General features: G+C 41.2%; 1 protein-coding gene across 1 annotated transcript in view; it reads right to left on the reverse strand.

The window, feature by feature from the left end:
* Positions 1 to 13128, reverse strand: part of lhx6 (LIM homeobox 6) — a 30714-nt gene extending 17586 nt beyond the window's left edge. Inside the window, exons 1-4 of the mRNA XM_038988800.1 lie at positions 13051 to 13128; positions 12240 to 12314; positions 11754 to 11936; positions 10105 to 10226 (exon numbers count right to left, since the gene is read on the reverse strand). Of these exons, the coding sequence (XP_038844728.1) occupies positions 10105 to 10226; positions 11754 to 11936; positions 12240 to 12314; positions 13051 to 13128 (458 nt within the window). The remainder of the gene's footprint in view (positions 1 to 10104; positions 10227 to 11753; positions 11937 to 12239; positions 12315 to 13050) is intronic.
* Positions 13129 to 15410: the final 2282 nt, after the last annotated feature.

Below are 15410 nucleotides of genomic sequence, written 5' to 3' on the forward strand. Positions count from 1 at the left end.
TGTGTCCCAAAGAATGAAACTGTCAGGAGCGGAGGGTTTGTTTGTCAAAGTGAAAATATTGATCTGCTCTTTGATGAATGCACAAAATTCAGGTTGCTTTAGGAGTGTAGAATTTAGTCTCCATCTATATGCTCCATTTACCTTGGTAGGAATGGAGATTGATAATACCAGGGGAGAATGGTCACTAAGCAATCTGGGGAGATACTCGACATCTAACACTCTATGAAACAGTTGTGTCGATATTAAAAAGTTATCTATGCGTGTGTGTGTCTTGTGTGGGTGTGAATAAAAAGAGTAGTCCCTATCCTGTGGGTGCAACTGTCTCCAGATGTCTAGTAAATTGAGATCTTTCATGAATGACATGGTGAGCTTGCTGGCTTTGGTAAGAAGTGAGGGTTTATCAGAGGACCTATCAAGAACTGTATCTAAACAAAAATTAAAATCTCCTCCAACCAGTAACCATCCTGGTGGTGCTTGAGCGACCTGAAGGAAGACATTCTGAATAAACATATGGTCATCGAAGTTAGGAGCATAGATATTCAATAGGGTCCAAGACTCTGAAAACATATGCCCCTGCACCAAAACAAACCTGCCAGAGGGATCAGAGATGGTGTTGTTGACGCAGAAGGGGATGTGTCTACTTATCAAAATTGCAGTTCCTCTTGCTTTGGAGTTAAAAGAGGACGCAAAAACTTGTCCTACCCATTCCCTCTTCAATGTCTTGTGTTCACTGGCTGTAAGATGTGTTTCTTGTAAAAACACAATGTCAGCCTTTAATTTCTTAAGGTATGTATAGACTCTCTTCCTTTTAATCGGGCTGTTAAGACCTTTTACGTTGAATGTGACATATTTTAGTGGATTAAGCATAGTTGGGTTTCAAATATGTAACTGAATGGAAGTCTATCATATGTAGATAGTTAGGAAATGTTTCAACTTTGGTTTGAACACAGAAGTGACCTATGTGTCTCTTTAGGAAGGAAACAATAAACATAGAAAAAAGGGGAAAAAAATAAAGAATCCCACCCACCCCGATTGTTAGACTAAAACCACAATCCCAACAATCAAACATGAATACACTTGTAGAGATACGTTGCTGCTCGCTTTCCATCTTGCTCTTACTAGCTAAACCTTGGCGTAATCTAAAACCTGCGAGCTCTCTAAATTGAAAACAAACGTTGTGAATAGATATTTATGGCTGAATATTTACTGCCCACGGTAAGGGCTGCTTGAGTCTCTTTTCGAAAGATTAACATAAATGAGGGGGAAAGCAGTGGGCCTAAACCCACTTATTTGCTTCGCCCAGTGATATGTACTAAACCAAAATATACTCTCCTGTAAATGTAATAGAACTCACCCCGGAAAGATACGGTTAGTTGAAAATGTACAAATCAATTATAGCGACCGGAGGATATCAGCGGTTCAGTCCGGATAAGAGAAAACAAACAAACTGCATCTTATCCCCCAAAGAGACCGTCCTGGCTCAGACGTTGCTCAGTTCTTTGAGAAAAGTGTACACTTCTCCCGGCGTGTTGAAGAGATGGCTTCGGCCTTTGTACTGAACTGTCATCCGCGCAGGGTGGATGAGGTAGCCGATGATGTTCTTCTCCTTCAGTGCTTTGGCGGCAGGTCTGAACTGCTTGCGACGTCTTGCGAGATCCGCGCTCATATCCGGGAAAAGGCTGACCCTCTTGCCATCAATGGTTATGTCCCCTTTGGCTCTTGCGAGTTGCAGTACCTTCTCTCTGTCTTGGAAACGAAGGAACCTGATCAGGACGGCCCGTGGGGGCTCATCTGGCCGGGGTTTCGGCGCTGATGTTCTGTGGGCGCGTTCGATTTCCAGTGGCTTGGTGGAGTTGATTGTGCCTAGGACATCCGGGATCCATTGAGTGAAGAAACGGACCGGGTCACGGCCCTCGCTGTCCTCTTTCAATCCCACCACACGGATATTACTACGTCTGCTCTGGTTCTCCATCTGATCTACCTTGTTTTTGAGGTAGGCATTGTCCTTTTGCAGTTGTATCAAGACCTGGTCATATCGAGCGATGGTGTCTTCAACTGTGCTAATGCGCAACTCTGCCTCAGTCGTTCTCAAAAGGAGATCATTCATGGAGGATTTCAGGTCGTCAATGGAAGAATGGAGTTCAGCCGTTCTCTTATCGATTTTCATAGAAAGACCTTTGTTACCATCCTGAATTTCCCGGGGGAGAGTAGCCAGCATGTCGGCAGGCTCGCAAGAGGCCGAGAGCAACAGTCTGGAACTGTTGTTTGAGTTATGAGGGCTAATGCTAATCTTGCTAGCGTTATCGTTATCTTGGGAATCAACGACGTTTTGGTCGTCCTTCTTGCCTCTCTGTCGGCGGTCCATGGCTCTTTGGGAAGGTAAGTACTTGACAATTTATCAGCCGATGTTAGAATATTGTTTCAACGTTGTTATTTAGGTAATAATAGAATAACTTTGAAGAGCTCGGTTTGTCAACGTCTGCTCAGCTCCGCGGCATCACGTGCTCCCTGTGTAATGATCTTTGATTGGGCCAGAATATCAATCGCAGCAAAATCTGCAGAGCTGCAATTGTTGTTTACCCCATATATATAACATTCTGTTGGTAGCAAGAATTTTGTTTCATAATTAAAATAGAAAAAGTGTTGTTTTAGTGTATCACTTCATACACCATTGTTGCCATGGAATCGGTACATCGAAAGTCTCACTGTGTTCACTTACCTCCCTGACTTCTCCTGTCAGACAATCTGACATCGCTAGTCTCTCGTTCCTCTATCCAGGTCTGGTTTCACTCATTGCTTGCTCCTCTCGGATTCTAGGGAGACCTCATCAGGGCCTGGCAGGAAGAGGGCGGGCAGCGGGGCGGGCTGATGAGGAGGGTTGGATACATACGGCAGCTTGCCCCTCAAACACACTGTCGCCTCTAACCCCCATGCTCGCCGCTGCCTCCCCTTCAACACGGCAGCACAGACGGCCACTCAGGTTACCATGTCAGCATCCCAGGGTGCCCCTGATTAGCGGTGCTTTGCAACTTCCTGTGTGGCCTGCGGCTCACAAACTGCTCACGGCTTGCAGGCTGGCTGGCTGTTTTTCTGGTTAAAAGAGAGGGTTTAGGTACTACAGCGTGTGTTCTGTCCTGTACCCCCTCCACCCCCTGCTCACTCCTACCACCACCCCCCCCCCCCCCCCCCCCAGGCAGAGTAAACCCACACTGATTTCCTGCTATTACGCCCCATTACAGCAGCTGTCAGTCCAGAGCCAGATGAGAGACTGACACAAACAATAAATATCTCCTTGTTTTTCTGTCCAGGGCCAGAATGTAAGGAGGCCATTGGGTCTGGTTTGCTCTGGTCCTCTCAGAACTCACACCAGTCATCAATCTTTTCTATAGCAGGTTGGCTGGTTGCTGGTTCAAACCAGTAAGGTTGAGGGGATTCAATCAACCCACTGTGGATACACCTGACCAATCAATGGCTACAATCCTCGTACACAAACCAACCCCACATTCGGGGATGCTTTTGGTCCCAACCGCAATAGTCTCTTGTGAAAGCTGATTTGGTTCTGGGTGCCGAGATTCCAACCACAACAATGACATAACCTCACTGGTATTGTACGGCTTTGAACCATGTCGCATTTCACAATATAAAATCCTGAATTTCATATTTCTTATAATCCTCCCACTGTAGGTAATAGAAGAGGTTTGAGGCTAAATGGTGAATGGGGCCTTATGATGTCATGGGGAACGGGGCCTTATGATGTCCTGGGGAACGGGGCCTTATGATGTCATGGGGAACTGGGCCTTATGATGTCATGGGGAACGGGGCCTTATGATGTCATGGGGAACGGGGCCTTATGATGTCATGGGGAACGGGGCCTTATGATGTCATGGGGAACGGGGCCTTATGATGTCCTGGGGAACGGGGCCTTATGATGTCATGGGGAACTGGGCCTTATGATGTCATGGGGAACGGGGCCTTATGATGTCATGGGGAACGGGGCCTTATGATGTCATGGGGAACGGGGCCTTATGATGTCCTGGGGAACGGGGCCTTATGATGTCATGGGGAACTGGGCCTTATGATGTCATGGGGAACTGGGCCTTATGATGTCATGGGGAACTGGGCCTTATGATGTCATGGGGAACTGGGCCTTATGATGTCATGGGGAACGGGGCCTTATGATGTCATGGGGAACGGGGCCTTATGATGTCATGGGGAACGGGGCCTTATGATGTCATGGGGAACGGGGCCTTATGATGTCATGGGGAACGGGGCCTTATGATGTCATGGGGAACGGGGCCTTATGATGTCATGGGGAACGGGGCCTTATGATGTCATGGGGAATGGGGCCTTATGATGTCATGGGGAACGTGGCCTTATGATGTCATGGGGAATGGGGCCTTATGATGTCATGGGGAACGGGGCCTTATGATGTCATGGGGAATGGGGCCTTATGATGTCATGGGGAATGGGGCCCTATGATGTCATGGGTCACGTAGAACATTATTATTGTGTTGCACAATACAGACAATTTCCATGTTGTAAAAAAAACGAAACCTCAATGATTGACAGCTGGACTAGAGTAAATAAACAAAGGTCTACATAAGCAGGTTCCTATCGCGCACAAGCACGCATGCATGTACACACACACAGTACCCGATGTGGATCAGAATCACATACATTTTTCCCTTAGCGCCTGTTTGAACGGGAGGCCCAGAGACACATAGTGAGTGTGTGTGTGTGTGTGTATGTGTTGGCGTGCGCGCACATGTGTGTGGTGTGTGGGTCAGTGTCTGTGGAGTGTGTGTGTGTGTGCGTGCATGTGTGTGTGTGTGTCAGTATATGTGCAAGCATGCATGTGTGTGGAGTGTGACAGGAATCACGTTCAGAAACACGTTGACCCGGGCTATGCTGGGCGCTAGGCTGGGGGCTTTAATTGCGGGTGATTATAAACCTCAGACCAGTGGCTCTGTATAAGGTTACCATTAGCAAAACACCAGGCAGACCCAACACCAGGCAGACCCAACACCAGGCAGACCCAACACCAGGCAGACCCAACACCAGGCAGACCCAACTCACCGCTCTGAGCTGCTGAACCCTTACAGCATAAACCTCACCACCCCAGGACACACACACCCCCAACAAGGCCTACTCCCTTCACCTCTCCCTGACATACACACACACATGCACGCACACACACACACACACAAACACACCTCTTTCTGCAGGGTCCTTTGCCATCCTCTGAGGGATGGGAGCAGAGCAGGCAGATGCCAATGTGCCCCTGGCTATGGTTCTGCCTGTCGGGCTAAACTGTTCACACACACACTGATATGCCAATGTGTCCACTGACCGTGGCTGAACTGATCCCTCAACATTAGTACCAGGCTCCCTCTCAGGCTTGGAACCATTAAAGCCCTTTCACCATGTCCACAATAATACATTAGCCAGCCAATCAAATTCTGCCTCTAGTTATGTTCCCAACATGCCACCATACTCTGTGGCTGTCTCTCAAATGGAACCCTATTCCTCTATATAGTGCACTACTTTAGACCAGGACCTATAGTGCTCTGGTAAAAAATAGTGCACTATATAGAGAATAGGGCTCTGGCCAAAAGTAGTGCACTGTATAGGGAATAGGGCTCTTGTCTAAAGTAGTGCACTATATAGGGAATAGGGCTCTGGTCAAAAGTAGTGCACTATATAGGGAATAGGGCCCTGGTCTAAAGTAGTGCACTATATAGGGAATAGTGTGCCATTTGGGACACAGATCTGGCATCAGTCTCCAGGAAAAATGTATCTGTATGATGTGGAATTATTCCGGAGGAAAATAAATACAACTAGAAAGGACCCGTTTACAGCGTTAATAAGAGGAATTATGAAGGAAAATGATGGAGAGTTCTGTGGGTTTCATTGTGTTCGGTGTTGGACTACTCTTTCCATCAGCAGATGGTCGTATCTCTTACAGTAATATAATTTTAAAAACTTGGTTACAGTTCTCTTCAACTGCTTTTTTGTTAAAGCTTTTGAATATATTTTTGAAAGCCATAAAACGAAGCCGGCTGTCACGTGATTGGCCACTAATTATGAAGGAGAAATGCTGGACGTTCTGTGAGTAGTATTGTATTCAGTGGTGGACTTTCCTACAACAGATGGTTGTTTTTCTTAAAATATTCAACTTTACCAGATAATGGTAGCAACAACAACAACAAAAAAATATCTGGAAAACTTGTCATTAATCGGAAAAAATATGTAAATGTGCATATTTCAACATATAGGTAATTAATTATTAGATGACAGGCAATATTGTCCTGCAATTATCAAATGTTTTTATATATAGGGCCATGCTCAGCTGTAAAGCAATTATATCTGTGGTTCATATTCTGAACAGTAAAGAGTGAACCGAACAATATGTAACAATTTTGAGCCATCAACATCAACATCAGTTATTAAGGATAAACTCTGTGTGATAATCCGAAGAGAACTCTGACCAATCATCACGCCTTTGAACGTTGCTAGGTTTCTCATGGGCGTGGTTTTGCACCTAGTTTGGCGTGGTTAAAAACGACCCGTAGCATATGTCCAAATAACATTCTCTCTATCAAATAGGAACCTATAGTCAGGTAGTGTTTCACATTGATCCTGAGAGATGCATTCAAATATATACTCAATATTAGTATTAGTAGTATTTTGTAAACATATTACACATGTATCATATTGAAAATATATACAGTGCATTCGGAAAGTATTCAGACCTCTTGACTTTTTCCATATTTTGTTACATTACAGCCTTATTCTAAAATTGATTAAATTGTTAGTTTTTTTTCATCAATCTACACACAACACCCCATAATAACAAAGGCAATATTACTGGTTAGTTATGTAATATGTACATGTAGGTAGAGTTATTAAAGTAACTATGCGTAGATGGTAACAACAGAGAGTCGCAGTGGTGTAAAAGGGGGGGGGGGAAATGCAAATAGTCTGTGTAGCCATTTGACTAGATGTTCAGGAGTCTTATGGCTTGGGGGTAGGAGCTGTTTAGAAGCTTCTTGGACCTAGACTTGGCACTCCGGTACTGCTTGCCGTGTGGTAGCAGAGAGAACAGTCTATGACTGGGGTGGCTGGAGTCTTTGACAATTTTTAGGGCCTTCCTCTGACACCACCTGGTATAGAGGTCCTGGATGGCAGGAAGCTTGGCCCCAGTGATGTACTGGGCCGTTCGCACAACCCTCTGTAGTACCTTGCGGTCAGAGGCTGAGCAGTTACCATACCAGGCAGTGATGCAACCAGTCAGGATGCTCTCGATGGTGCAGCTGTAGAACCATTTGAGGATCTGAGGACCCATGCCAAATCTTTTCAGTCTCCTGAGGGGGAATAGGTTTTGTTGAGCCCTCTTCACGACTGTCTTGGTGTGCTTGGACCATGTTAATTTGTTGGTGATGTGGACACCAAGGAACTTGAAGCTCTCAACCTGAGCCACTACAGCCCCATCGATGTGCCTTTTACTGAGGAGAGGCTTCTGTCTGGCCACTCTACAATAAAGGCGTGATTGGTGGAGTGCTGCAGAGATGGTTGTCCTTCTGGAAGGTTCTCCCATCTCTACAGTGGAACTCTGGAGCTCTGTCAAAGTGACCATCGGGTTGTTGGTCACCTCCCTGACCAAGGCCCTTCTCCCCCAATTGCTCAGTTTGGCCGGGCGGCTAGCTTTAGGAAGAGTCTTGGTGGTTTCAAACTTCTTCCATTGAAGAATGATTGAGTCCACTGTGTTCTTGGGGACCTTCAATGCTGCAGAAATTTTTTGGTACCCTTCCCCAGATCTGTGCCTCAACACAATCCTGTCTCAGAGTTCTACGGACAATTCTTTCGACCTCATAGCTTAGTTTTTGCTCTGACATGCACTGTGGGACCTTATATAGACAAGAGTGTGCCTTTCCAAATTCTGTCCAATCAATTGAATTTACCGCAGGTGGACTCCAATCAAGTTGTAGAAAATCTCAAGGATGATAAATTGAAACAGGATGCACCAGAGCTCAATTTTGAGTCTCATAGCAAAGGGTCTGAATACTTATGTAAATAAGGTATTTCTGTTTTTTATTTTTAATACATTTTCTAAAATGTCTAAAAGCCTGTTTTTGCTTTGCCATGATGGGGTATTGTGTGTAGATTGATGAGGAAAATGTTTTATTTCATCCATTTTAGAATAAGACTGTAATGTAACAAAATGTGGAAAAAGACAAGGGGTCGGAATACTTTCTGAATGCGCTGTATGCTCATGTTTACAATCCCTGGATGTGTTCTTCATGATGTTAATCTGTTAAAAAATTCCAGTAACACATTCTCGGTTGACATTGACTTCTGTTCTGTAGTTTAAGGCTTGATGTTGATTTGATAGCTGCTCTACATGCCTGCATGCTGTGGCACAACACAAGTCTTGTTGGTGTTCAGTTCTCAATAGTTACACTGTGCTACTGCCAGACTCTGTGAGGGGCGATGATGAAACATCTTGTGAAGCGTCACTAGCGTCATTAGCCTAACACTGAAAATAAACCTTAACAGCTTCCATTCATGCCTTGTGTTGAGTACTCTGCAATCATACATACAACACTTCTTAGCTTTAGCCAAAGAGTGTTATTCTCACGCTGCAGTGCATGTATGTATGTATGTATGTATGTATGTATGTATGTATGTATGTATGTATGTATGTATGTATGTATGTATGTATGTATGTATGTATTTACAGACCTTTGTAAATATATAAGCATTTAAAGCAATGAAAACAATTATGTTTTTACATATTGTATGTGTGTCAATTAATGTGGTAAAATATGAAACTGAACAAATAGCATTGAAAGCAATGATGAATGGTGTTATTGTGTGTAGAAACTGTAGAAAGGGTGTATGACAGCATGCTATAAGACAGTGGTTCCCCATCTTTTTCAGTTACTGTACCACCAACTGAATTTTGCTCTGCCCATTGTACCCCTGAAGTACCCCCCTCATGTGCATTTTACCAGTAGGCCTGTGTCCCGCCTGTGGATAGACCAAGTACCCCCATGTCCTAGTACCCCTGGTTGGGAACCCCTGTCGTAAGAAAATAGACAAATAAATCCTAGTCTTCCAGGTAGCAGCAATTAGAATCATTATAATTTACTGTGAATATTTTCTTGTCTTTTGTTACAATTAGACAATCTCACAAAACCATTGATTTGTCTGGATTTCTATTTGGTCATAACTCATACATGTTATGAGTTATAATGTTAATCTATTTACTGGCCTTTATTGGCCCAAAGACACTTACAAGAGATTAGATAACAATCAATAACAGATAGTATCCTATATTACAATCAGATGAATCAGTTGATCTCACTTTTATTTTTAAATCAAAAGACTAGCTGAGCTAACGATCCATGGGCTATACATTCAAAACAATAACAATTTGTTCTTAACTGACTTGCCTAGTTTAAATAAAGGTTCCTATCAAAAACTAAAATAATAATATATTGGCGTACAATCACTTGATTTAAAACGTGTAAACCTATAAAAATTAAGTCGTGGTTTAATAATAGTGTCTTACCATCATTATTATTGATGAGGCATCGGTGTTAGAGTTGATAGGTCTATTACTTCAAAATAATATTAGGCATTTTGCAATTGTTTTGTTGTTGTTGTTTTATAAATTGTATTATTTAATACATTTTAAATTCAAAACTTTAAGGTAAAGAAGTAGTCTGCATTGATCGAATTTTCATCTTGAGAATGCATGTAGGCCTCTATATCCCAGCGATGTATAATTCCTTCAAAACACATCTCACATCTCCCTGTATATTTAAATCCTATATAATCAGAATCAAAATTATTTTGTAACACCTCAATATTTAGGCCAATGGTGTAGCCTCAACAATGGTACTGGTAAAACTTAGCCACAGTTAACTCCAACCCCTATTGTGTTCAAGCTTTGTATACCTTTTAAAACATTGACCCATTAAATGAGACAACCCGCATCTCACTATTGCATGGCCACACTCAAAGGTGTCAGGTTTTCATTTGGCAGGCAACCGCAAACCTCAATAATATTTTGAAAACAAAGTAAAAAACTTACCCTACCTGAAATAATCAATTTTACAGAAGATCTCTTTGTTTTTGATGTAACAGCTGTTGTGTTGACGTAACGACGTCCGGCAGACAGAACACTCCAGACACCTCACGTGCCAGATCAAGTTATTCACCTGCGAAACAAAACAGTGGTAAAAAAAAACCGCTGAAATAGTTATAATTATAACAATAGTAATAATAACAATAAATAGTAATAATAACAATAACACATTAATATTCTGTTGGTATCTATCCAGTATCCAAACTACCCGTTTCATAATATTTCTCAAATATTATGCCATGGATTTGCATTCAAATAAATCAATCCAATTGTAGCCAATAATAACACAATAAACAACAGTAAAATAACATATATTCATTTAGGCTATTCTCCCCTTTGCAATGAATTAATTTTGTTCCCATAAAAACATCCATATCTTATTTGGTATTTTGGTGGTGCTACAAAAATAGTATGCCTTTTCTGATGTTTCCCTCTGTCCGGTAACCTTTAATTCGATATTTGATTACACATATCATAGTCCAATCGGCCATTTGACTTCAGCTAGACTGTGCACACATAGGCTACATGCAGACTATGCGAAATTGTTGACTATTGTTTGATTTGACTATTGCCGTTAAAGTTAAAACAATTCCTAACCCGTATATTCTGTTGAATTATAATTCAGATGTAATAAACAATACAATATCTTATAATTGTGTTTTTTCCCGATGTTTGTCCCTGTACTAAGTTAAGTTAAATATCAGTTAAATATCAGCACTATGTTATTCAAAAATGATTCAATACTTCGTTCACCGTGTAAGAAAACGGGCAATGTTCAAAATAAAGGAATATGTCCTTGCAGCACTAGGTCTAGAATAGATGATTTAACAGACAATCAAATTACAGCGAGCTTTGGTGGAGAGTGGACCATTTGGTCTGTTAACCTTTATGATCAGCTATAGGCTAATATTACGACAAAAATCACATGCATCAAATATAATTTTGCTTTAGGTTTTCTGAGTATTTTTTATTTTAGAGAAGCAAGCAGACACGTTCATATAATTGAAAGATAAATAGCCTAGAAAATAACCTATTTCAAGATTAATATGGTTGATGCATTTAATCCCGTCGGTTCCTGATATGATCATTTCCACATGCCTCGTTTCCATATATAGACATATTGAGACAGATAGCGGACTAAATGATCTTCTAGTTTAGTAACACACTTCCTGCATCTCTGCAAAACACACCCAGGCAGTTGTTTTTACTTGGAAGCACGCGAGTGCACGCAAGGCTGGGAGGTCTTGATGTGAAATTGAAAGACAGAAAAAACAACGATTTATGATACTGGCCCATAGATCTAGGCTACTGTCCTTTCCTATGTTTAGAATATAATTGTTTGTCCAAACTGGTTCTTCAGAAACTCCAAATTATTTTTGCTTTTCATATTTTGGAGTATGCTTTTTTTATATTCATATTAATATTTAAACATTGTCCTACGGAAGATAATGTAGCCAACATGGATGTAGACTATCGCTTGTACCAAATACATCAAACATATTTGAAAGTTGTGAAAACAAAAAAAAAACGCTAAAAGGCTTTTTAGATCTGTTTACATTTGCACACACTCTTGCATAGGCAAAAACACGCGCACTCCCACCTTGAGAAGGTATCTGTCCAGGATCTCCAAACCGCAGCTCGCGCACACGTTCTTCCGGGTGGACAGCACCGAGGAGGCGGTGGAAGTAGGCGAGCAGATAGATGGAGTAGAGGGGGGACTCGGGGAGGAGCGCGTGTCCTCTCTCTCCATGTTCGATCGGTGGGATTCCCCGTCAGAATGAGACTGCACGATAAACAAGTCAATAATAAGGACATGGATAGGTTGTAAACACATCTGGACCATCATATTTAAAATATTCCAGCCTTCATGACCCGAGACATGCTTAGCCTAAGCATCTTGAGGCTTGCTATCAGGATCACCAAAAACTGACATAGGCCACATGCTTTATGGTTTATATAATACTTTACAGGCAATTGGACAATTAGCAATAACTTGACAATTTACGCATGGCAATAAAACACTTTGCTTCAGATGCCATAATAATAACAGCATTGCAGAAATTGAAAATAAGGAATAACTTCTTACCATGACGTGTTCGTGTTCGGCTTCCACACAGCGCGAGGCACCCGGTGCACTCTGCTGCATTCCTGGAGAAATTACCTACAAGACGAGGTTTAACAGCAAGAAATCGACGTCAACTCGCGGCTAAAGTTCCTTCCATCTCCAGCCATGAAATCATTGAGAGACATTGCAGCCCTGCAGCTATCTATATAAAGCGTCTAGACAATAATCCCAATTTTAACTGTTGTAGGCTATTTTGGGCCCTGCAACAAAAGCCCCAGTTTTAATGAAGCTATTTCACTTAACCCATGCCTCTTAAAGTAATCGTATTTTCCTCGCAATCCAGAGAAACGAAAAAAAAACGACCTGCAATTACAAATAGCTTGAAATGCTCATGATAAGAGGGACCCCGAAGTGTCAATTTCAACTGTCAATCAGAAAAGGCAACGGGCCACCCAAATAATTGCAAATTTGATTTGTAATGGCAGTAATTAAAATCGAATTCTTCTCTGGCGAATTGGCATGTTGAAGAGGGTGGACTGCAAATCACACTATTCATAATAGACGCGCGTGCCTATTCCTTGCGCAGCTGATCTTTGTACACAACCAGTGATTCTTGACACCACGTTAAGACACAAAAAACAGTTGCAGTTAAGAAAGCAACATGATGACAGCAGACAGAAGATTAGCAGTAAGTTCCCAGTGTAGTCTATACAATATCAACGAACAATGTGTGGTTTACCAGAAAGCAATCGTGCATCTTCTAATGCTTTTAATTACGCATATATATTTACACACAGAGTACCATTGTATAGTCTAGTTTTCGTCACATTACCTGTTTTGCGGGAATTCCTTCGGATAAAAACTGATCTCCCTTTGGTAGAGGGGCCAAGACCTCATTTTTCCAATACATGAAAGCACTTGGTATTCTGATATAGCTTAACGTAGGTTGAGTTCGCTTCCCAAGCTCAGCGCTTGGACTGATTTCACTTTCATGCAAAAAAGTTGAGCGTCAATGGTATCATCCGTGCCATAGATCTTCGGGGTTAATTCACTTCTATTTTGCACACACAGCGTGTTTTCCTTCAACACAACGATCGACGCAACGGCCTCCCAGCACACACGCGATATAAAGCATAAGACGTTATTCTAGCCCACCTATAAGACGGATCTCTTGGGTGTTGCGGACGGACGGGCAAGTGGAGATTGCTCTTCAGAACGCGTTATTTAGAACACTTAGTAAAATTCTTCCTCCCTCTTTGTTTTCCTCCGTTAGGGATGGACTTGCTGTCTACAGGAAGTGGATGGGTTGGCAGGTTTGCGCCAGATCTGCAAGAACGCGAGACAACTAGAGCAAGGCAGGGTACCGTCTCTCCAAGCGCAACTCATCTGAAGTGAAAGTTTAGTTTCGCCCCTTGTTTGGAGGGGGAGGGTAAACTTGTTGTATCATGCAAAGGTATAAGCTATACGGCTCATGTACACGAACTTTCTGACAGAGCACTGCTATGATGGAGTTTTTTTCCTCTCAATTGGCAATTTTTGTTAGTAAGAAATAACCAATTTAAAAATGAAAGTAAGTCTGACACTGGATAATGTTGGTTCAGGTTCACGGCTTTTTTATTTAGGTTTAATTGAAAAAACTATTTAGGTGTTGATTTGTATTATTTCGACCTATTATTTTAGAATTTCACAATATATAAGTAATCCAATATATATATATATATTAGTTAGGCTATATATACACTTTGTAGTATTGTACAAAGTTGACATCAAATCACACCCAAACATAAACAAACATGAACGAAATACATGTATGACCCTTGATCACAAGATAAGTAATCCATTATATATATATATATATATATATATATATATATATATATATGTCTGTCTGGAAATTATTTAATTAAATCTTTGTTGTAAACTTATTTAAAAGTGGATAGTCTTGAGAAACATAGCACTTCATCGAATCATTGTTTTTCATTTTGCATAATTAAAAACACAATTATGCACCATAAATAGTTAAGATTTAATTATTCATGTTATACATTTATTCTATTGCATTCTTGGAGTTTGTGAGACTAAATAGACATAAGATTTCAAACGAGACATACATTTATTATTAGGCCTCAACCTAATGTCAATATATTGTTAAAATTATTACATAAGTTGCTTTTTTGATTATTATTGTTATCATAGGGGTTAATTTATTATCGCTGATTAGAAAAAGATTAAACTAAACGTACATGTTTGATTCTGCAAGAGGATCTATTGCAAATTTGACACAAAATAGACATGACATCTCATTCTCACCCCAAATATATAGGCTTTTTAATCCAATAATCTAATAATATATTGAGGGCGAATCTGTAGATGCTTTGTTTAGCTATGAAAAAGACAACTTCAATGGAACACAGGCAGTGGAACACATCAAGCATCAAAAATACCAACTAGCCGTATAGTAAATGTATACATACTTGAAATGATCGATAATCAGGACAATATACAGACCAAGGCTGACCAGTTTGAGACCAGCGCGCATCTGGGCATCATGGACATCACCGCAATGAAGGCGTTCAAAATGAGCACCAAGAGTTTAAGATTTTACCAAAGCTGTTTCGATCATCAGGGTTTAGCTATAATTTCACTGCACATTTATTTTGTATTTTTTAAAAGCAAAGCCTAATAACTGATTCAGTCTGGTAATTCATTACGTTTGAATGAAATGATCTCACAGGTCTTTATCCCTAAATGAATCATGTCCGTTTCTTACCATTCGGGCTGCAGGCAGAGTTATCACGCGCCATTCACATGGGCATTAAACAGACACCTACATTTCAGCTGCCTGCAACACATTTAAAATGGGAGTGCAGTGAGGCAGCACAAAATGTGATATCAAGTAACTAATTTCGTGATTGAAGAAAATCAAATTCTCGTTTTTTGACGAGACTATACTGAGGACTGGTATTACATAAAACCTCATTGAGGATAGAGCTACTATGCACAACATTGACGAGGAGTGGTAAATAGCGATGGAAATCTCATACTATAGTAGTACCAGATTCTTCTAACCATTTGGCAGATCTACAAATTGTGGGATGAATAAAACAGCCCTGTAAACACTTCCAAAAAACAACAAGTAGGCTACAATACAGAAAAATATGGGCATAACATTGAAATCAAAAGGAGAACAAA

Source organism: Salvelinus namaycush, chromosome 3, assembly GCF_016432855.1.
Source record: "Salvelinus namaycush isolate Seneca chromosome 3, SaNama_1.0, whole genome shotgun sequence".
Taxonomy (NCBI): domain Eukaryota; kingdom Metazoa; phylum Chordata; class Actinopteri; order Salmoniformes; family Salmonidae; genus Salvelinus; species Salvelinus namaycush.